Source organism: Glycine soja, chromosome 16 (genome assembly GCF_004193775.1).
Source record: "Glycine soja cultivar W05 chromosome 16, ASM419377v2, whole genome shotgun sequence".
Lineage (NCBI taxonomy): Eukaryota > Viridiplantae > Streptophyta > Magnoliopsida > Fabales > Fabaceae > Glycine > Glycine soja.
In genome coordinates this window covers 4,716,816-4,724,671 of record NC_041017.1, presented here as the reverse complement: position 1 = coordinate 4,724,671, position 7,856 = coordinate 4,716,816, and the positions used below count along the sequence as shown (strand labels likewise).

Below are 7,856 nucleotides of genomic sequence, written 5' to 3'. Positions count from 1 at the left end.
ATGATTGAGTTATGTGTATTATTAAATGACGATAAATTATTTTTATTCATCAGAGATCATTAATTGTATGACTTTTAAAGTAATTTTGTAAAAATTATCAAACTTATTATAAATAGTGGGATCAATAAATTGTTGGTCCAAGTGATTCTAAATTTAAATTTTGTGAATGAAAAAAATGTGATTGAGAGAGAAAAATATCTAAAAATGACTAGTCAACTTATCTTAGAAAAATGAGTCATCGACAAAGTCATTGATTATTTCATATCAATATTATGGTAAAAAAATCATAAATAATAAATATGATTAAATAATAATATAAAATAATAATAGATAATTATTATATAACCATTTTTCTCATTTAAAATAATAGAAGACCTGTGCAACATTTACAAAGTCATATAAACCATTAAATATACAAGTACCCTCGTTATAATTTTTACAAAATGATATATGAGATTACTTTAGGATATATAAGCGTTTTTCATATCAAAAACAATTACAGTGACTATCATAGCATCACATTTCAATTTTTTTCTTCTAAATGTGATAATAAAACAAAATAATTATCTATCTTTAATTTATTATACTAAAATAAATACGTTAATAATTTTTTTTCACGAATATTGTTATCCTTGAAATTTGGTAGAAAGTAAAAAATGAACAAAAAAAGAGGGAAATAAAACTATCACAACAATTGTTAGCCTTTTCATCATATGTAGTCGTTGTCGTGAGTTCATGACTTAAGAGTGAGGGTGATTGTTGCGACGGAGCAAAGGGAAGCAAATAGGCTTATGATTAAGGGAGTGAGGGGTGAGACTTGAAGAACTGAAGGCTCTCAAATTTCTTTTTTAATGTTTTGTTGATAAAAGACCAATCATTGATGGTTTCCTGTCCTAACCGACCTGATTTGTGTTTTTTAGTTTAATCTTAAATAGATTATTTTTTCACATGTAAACCAATCAAGATCTTACACTATTGTTTCAATTCCATTGGTTATTGGGTACAACTAATTATGACCACAGATTCCTCTAATTTTTTTTATTCTGTTGCAAACTATATACAGTTGCACTGTCAATATTAAACTCATTACAAAATACGTATACATTAAAGAATCGAGATTATTGGAGTGGTTTCCATTCTGTTGCAAACTATATACAGTTGCACTGTCAATATTAAACTCATTACAAAATACGTATATATTAAAGAAACGAGATTATTGGAGTGGTTTCCAGAAAGTCAGCCTTACATATTTATGACTTATAATGGACATATTTGGTTAAAATAGTAAATTGAAAACTATAGAACTCTCCTATAGAATGCGTTCGAATTTGAAAAAGAATGTGCTTAACGTTTGTCGGCTGCTATATGCAAAGTCCATGACCTAAAACTTACTTTTCAAATTCTTTACTTGCTCTTTACACTTTACCCTGTTGTCCCTGTTTGGTCCTTTAATAAATTATCTTGCTCTGAGGTGATGAGAGATTGAGAGTTGACACATTTGTTAATGGAGAATAAAGATCCTAAATCATGGAGTTCTGCACATATCCACCAGTCTCAGTGGCTTCAAACAACCCTATCAGGTATCTCTCTCTCTCTGGGTCATTCTCATTCACACATATACACACGCAAGCACGCTGAGGTGTAACAATTATGCTGCATGTTGTACACTAAATATATGTTCAAATGGTCTTCCCAAATTTAACAAGTTGCCTTTCTTTGACTTTGTGGGTTGAAAGCATATAATAAAGTTGACCACTGAAAGGGGGTGGGGGTGTGTTTGACGATGACTAGAAAAATACAGCTCAAATTTTTGAAGTCAATAATTCAAAATACTCGATTAAAAATTGTCCCTCCAGAAAAGTTTATTAAAGGGTCCACTGTAAGTACATCTGAAGTATATGTTGTAAAAGACTTATCAAACAGTAATATAGCTGGTACATTCAAAATACGTGTTGTATGAGATATATTTTGCACTTAAGTAGAATTATAATCAGCGAGTAAGAGACATTGAGGGTCTCTTAATTATTAATTAGGTATTTTAGGCCCCTTAAAATAAAAATCCCTTAGCCTTCTTCCTAGGGAAACCCCTCATCCAAATTTCCAGTTTTAAATCTGGGATGTCTGTCTTATTTGTAGGAGTTGTTCAAAATAAAGCAAACACTAATAGAATCTACACAAGGTCTTTGGCTACTTATGCAGCAGTTTTCCCTCACAAACACTTGTATTTTGATTGATTTTTAGATTTGGATGAGAAATTGGATGTTATTGTGACCATTTGAGATGGTGACAATTCTCCAAACCTAGAAGGCATGCATGGCAAATGGAGAGGAGACCTCGTCCAGATGCTTGAAGAATTTGGCCAATCTTATCGTGTATTAGCCGTAGCATATAACCAACTGAAGTTCAAAACATCTCATGGTGACTTTCATTTAGAATCTTTATCATCTTCTGGTAGATCAGAAACCATTTGTGCTATCTGCAACAGAAGAGCAACAGGTAACTTGGAGGATAAAAAACTTGAGGAGTGCTGGAATCGCCATCTGGATTGGAACCACCATCCAAAATATTCCGTGGAGCATTCTGATATCAAATTTGATAGTAGTAACCTTGGCATTGATCTTTTAAACCAGCAAGGGGATGAGTGCCATGAATTCTTATCAGCTGATCTATGCAGCATGAAATTCAAATCAGAACTTGAATGGAGACACTCAAATGGAAGACAGAATGATAAAATTTTCCACCACAGAAAATGTTTTAAAGAAGATTGAGGATTCGGAATAAAATCAGAGAAATGAAGATCCATCAATGGTCAATTTCAAATTTGACAATATGTGGTCAACGCTGGAGTATCAAATTACCAAACTTACGAAGGACAATCTGCATCAATTGTTAGAGTTGGTCCAAAGAAATGATGAAAATAGAGAAACCATCAGAAAGCTTCAATTAGAGATGGAAACTTTGAAGTGTGAGAACAAGGCCCTCCAAATTTCTTTAAGGTACTCAAATGCTGAGTAAGAATGTGATCAACCACAGATATCAAGAGCAGCAGAAAGATCTATAGGCAAGCTCTTCAGAGGTTGCTCTCCATGATATTTTGTGGACTTCAGTCTTCACATCCTCAGAGTCTTGGATTCTACACAAGCAACAGACTCTTACGAATAGTTCTAGAATAATTTGCTATGGTATATGTTGTCCTTTAGTAAGCAAATGAGCACTTGTACTGACATGCCACTATAGGTGCAATTTTACATGTTCTAATTGATTTGTGATACATTCAAGTCAAAACAGTTACTACATGTTATTTGCATTTTGCACTTAGTTCTGTAGTGCTCTCATGGTAGTAGTATATCATTGTATATTCGAACTGGGAATAAGCCATCTGAAAGACCAGCTGAAATTTATTTCATTATCCGTACTGGAACTATTTGATCCACCAATGATTGCAAAAACAAAATAATCAGCGTTTTGAAGATAGATGTGTACTTTCAGAGATGTTATATCTAGTTATGTGCAATGTCAAGCATTGATGATGGAGAAGCAATGCATATCCTACACCATAGATTCTGACTCCCTTTATTTCAATTTCTGTCACCAATAGTCCCCACACGAACACAACCCATCCTTGAAATGATGAAACCGCTTAGAATCTCTTACAACAATTTCTCGATTTACTGCTTTGGAAATCAATTTAATTGCAGAGTGGCAGTCACCACAAATTCTAAGATTTTTTATGATTTGGATTATTGATCCAGGAACTGAATTCATGATTCCAAAGGCAACAGCTAGTTTCTCACTATGAACTCTTAGAACCATTCCTTTCTCTTCCTCATCAACGTCATGAAGCACTGATGTCACATTTGGCATATACCCAAGTTCTTGCAGCTTGACATTTAATTTGTCCAAATACTCATAAATCTTCTCATGTTGAGGATGCTCTTTGTCTCCAACTAAAAATACATGTATCCGACCTTTGAGTTCCACTATACTAAATCCAGGGGTTTTAAGTAATCCACGACTCTTCATCAATATCCTCATCCTCTCAACATCGGCCCACCTTCCAGCATCAGCATAAATATTGGAGAGTAGCACATAGTACCCACAATTACTTGGATCTAACTCGAATAGTTTTCTTGCAGAGATCTCCCCTAGTTCCACATTCTTGTGAATCCTACAAGCCCCCAGAAGGGAACCCCAGATTATAAAATCAGGCTTCACATTCATTTCCTGTATCAAACCATAAGCCTCATTAAGACAGCCAGCACGCCCAAGGAGATCAACCATGCACGAATAATGCTCAATCCCAGGTTCTACATTAAATTCACATTTCATTCTATTAAACCAATGCCAGCCTTCTTTTAACATACCAGCATGGCTGCAAGCAGCTAAAACCGACACAAAAGTAATGTAATTCGGCTTGACTCCAGACCTTATCATCTTGTAGAAGATTTCCATAGCCTCTTTTGCACAGCCATGCATTCCATAACCAGCAATCATAGCAGTCCATGACTTAACATTCTTCACTTTCATGCGATCAAATGCCTTCCTAGCCATCTCAACTCTCCCACATTTGCAGTACATATCAACAATAGAAGTACCTACAAACACACTATCTTCCAAATCCATCTTTATAACCTATAGTACAAGAAAATGGGCTACTGAGACCAACAATTCTCACCTAAGCATTCACTAAATTACTTTGAACAAATATAAAAATACTTACACCGCAAATAAGAACAAGAAGGTAAAATTAAAATTGGATCCCTAAACTTGGACAGTTTACACCATGTTTCCATTTTGGTCCTTATTAAATGAAAAAAAAAACTCTACATTTTGGCTTACACAAAAAAATAAAATTTATAAATTTTCCCCAATCACGTGCCATAGTTACAATGCTATTAGATGCTGGTTGAGTTTGACAAAACATCAGCTAACTCAGCAAACATCTAACATCATCATAACCTCAACAAGCGGTTAGGACCAATACACGAACAATTTTATCAAGTAAGGACTAATATAGAGTTTTTCAAGTAACCACCAAAATGCAAAACAGTGTCCAAAGACCAAAATTTTTAAACTGAACTGATTCATTTCATAACATACCTGATCATGTATGCACTTCCCCAGTTGCAAAGCTCCTGAACTTGCGCAGGCTAACAACACCGCGGACAACGTCACTGCATTATATCTGACCTTGCCACTCTTCACCATCTCACCAAAAACACAGAAAGCCTCAGCAGACAAACCATTCTGCGCATACTCAGCAATCATAGAGTTCCAAGAATAGTCATCACTCTCATCCATCCCATCAAACACCTTCCTCGCCACACCCATCTCCCCACACTTTGCATAAGCATCCATCAAAGTATTCCCAACCCCAACACTCCCCTCAAACCCCCTCTTGATCACCCACCCATGAACACCTTCGGTCACACTCCTCCGCCCCACCTTCGAACACGCCGAAACAACACACCCCAGAAGCACCGAGTCCACGAAAACACCATCCTCGGACTCCAGACTCCCACTCTCCTCAACCAGAAGCTCCTTAAAGATGCGAACCGCGTCCCTAGCGCGGTCGTTTTGGACGTAACCGGCAATGATGGACGTCCAGGAGACCACGTTTCGTTCGGGAATTTCGTCGAACAGGTGGCAGGCGTGGTCGAGGCGGGCGCATTTGGAGTACATGTCGATGAGCGCGGAGGAGACGAAGATGTCGTGGCCGAAACCGAAGGCGAAGGCCTGCTGGTGGGCCTGGGCGCCGGCACGGAGGTCGGAGAGCGCGGCGCAGGCCTTGATGGCGCAGGGGAACGTGGAGCGGTTCGGGTGCAGAGACAGCTTCCGCATTGAGGCGAAGGCGCTTAGCGCTTCAACTGAATCTCCGCTTCGAGAGAGGTCCGCGATTACGGTGTTCCAACTATGGACGCTGGTTTTGTCCACGTATTTGCCGAACATGCTCGTGAGGTTCGCGGTTTTGGTCCGTGCAGTTGATGATGTTCTGAACACAGACTGAGTCATCGTCATTGTTGTGGTAATTATTCTCTAGTGTTTTGTTTCCATGCATTGGTTGTTGTTCTTCCTACGTCAATTGAGTAGTACTGTTGTTTTATGTTTACCTGCCATTAGAGGGTTATGCTATGTCCCATATTCATCTTTCCGGGTCTCTTTTACAAATTTATTATCAAATTGCATCTATTTTAAAACATATTGTTCAATTATATAACATTATATTCCAATTTAAATTATTTATCATAAATGTAAATATATTATTTATTCTCTAACATATAAATATTGGTAATGTTAGCATTGCTTCACACATATTGAATGAGATTATTAATATTAAGGAAGGAAAACAAGCACCCGTTAATATTAGCAATAATATAATTTCTATTTCTCAATTATATAATGTATTCCAAATAATGAATATAATAAAATTACACATTTCAACATCTATGGGGGATTGACCTGTCAAAATCAAAAGTTGTTGTGATAACTATTCAGCTTACCAGGAACACCCTAAGACATTGTTTTCCAAGTAGTCATTCTATTCCTCCAAATAGTAACAATATCTAGTTGATTAGGACAATAACAACCAACATCCTAATATTATACTAAAAACAGAAATTAACAACTATAATTGATATTAAGCCACTCAAAAAAAGTGTTATGATTGTTAGTTCAAAAGTCTTATACATATTTTTCAATTCTTTTCTTTGTGCTTCTTTAGTCTCCACCATCTCTATGTCAGTGTACATAAAGTAATTAGTCATTAACAAAAACAATAGACATTGCAGTGAAAATTACAGCAATGACTGCATCAACCATGGTTGTGATGTCTCTCTGAGTTGCTCCAATCCCCATCATGGAAGCTGAAACTAGTATCCATCTTCAATGGCTTTCCCAAATGTTTTGCAGAGCAACTTCCTGGTTTCAACCTCTCAGTTTAGTTATGATTCTCCATCCTTTGAAAACTCATTTCATAACTATTAAACTTTTATAATTTAACATAAATTTATGATAATAAAATAGAAATTCTTATATTGTAAATTAAAATGTATCACTCTCTCAATTAGATATTTTCAAGATGGACCTTTATGTGTCTTTTACAAGTTCAAGATCTTAATTACAAAATTTCTAATTATAGGAACTTATTTTTAAAAAATTGTAACTAAACTTGGTGTCTGAACTATTTTTTTTTTAAAAAAAAATCACTTTATGAGACACTAATGAAAAAGTGTTAGAGACTAAATTAAAATAGATTTAAAAGTTCAAGATCTTATTACAAAATTTCTAACCATAGGGACTTATTTAAAAATTTTCCAAATAGTTTAGAGAGCAATAGGTTAATATAACCTTTTAAGAATCAAATTAATTAATAACATAAGAAACTATATGTAAATGGAGTATAATTTAATGATTAATTAAGAAAATTAAGGTTTTTTTTTATGGTAAACAAAACAATTGGCACCTTTTGTAAGTCGGATACTTGATGTTTAAATGGACAAAGTGGTCGATGACTTATTTTAGCTATCAACGTATCCATTTTAAAGAAATTGAATAAAATCTTCAAGTGACAGAATACTTTATAATATTAATGAAGTCTAACTCACTGGATTGAAAAGGATTTGTGAATCCAGTGTAAAGCCAATGTAATTGATGTTTTTAATTTGAGATATTATATCTGTATGGCAAGTATAATTTTTTTAAACAACATGCAAACAAATTGGAAGAACATAAAGAGAAGTATAAGATAAAGTATGCATTTGATTTGCCATCCAATTCCGTTCAACGTGAATTGCGAAGAGATGGATTTATGTTAATGTGATTTTAAAAGAAGGGCAAGAGGCAAAAACAACACTAAA

The 7,856-nt window shown here is 35.0% G+C and overlaps 1 protein-coding gene across 1 annotated transcript; it reads right to left on the bottom strand.

The window, feature by feature from the left end:
- Nucleotides 1-1,990: 1,990 nt before the first annotated feature.
- Nucleotides 1,991-6,156, bottom strand: LOC114389524 (pentatricopeptide repeat-containing protein At3g26782, mitochondrial). Its single transcript, XM_028350211.1, has 2 exons — nucleotides 5,101-6,156; nucleotides 1,991-4,632 (listed from the first exon to the last, which is right to left on the bottom strand). Exons 1-2 carry the CDS (start codon nucleotides 6,016-6,018, stop codon nucleotides 3,589-3,591), a joined length of 1,962 nt encoding a protein of 653 aa, XP_028206012.1. The 5' UTR covers nucleotides 6,019-6,156; the 3' UTR covers nucleotides 1,991-3,588.
- Between the last annotated feature and the right edge of the window lie 1,700 nt (nucleotides 6,157-7,856).

Coding starts and splice junctions, on each gene's coding strand:
- LOC114389524 (XM_028350211.1), bottom strand. CDS start 6,018: ATGACGATGACTCAGTCTGTGTTCAGAACATCATCAACTGCACGGACC. Junction 4,633..5,100: donor GGAAGTGCATACATGATCAG/GTATGTTATGAA, acceptor CTTGTACTATAG/GTTATAAAGATGGATTTGGA.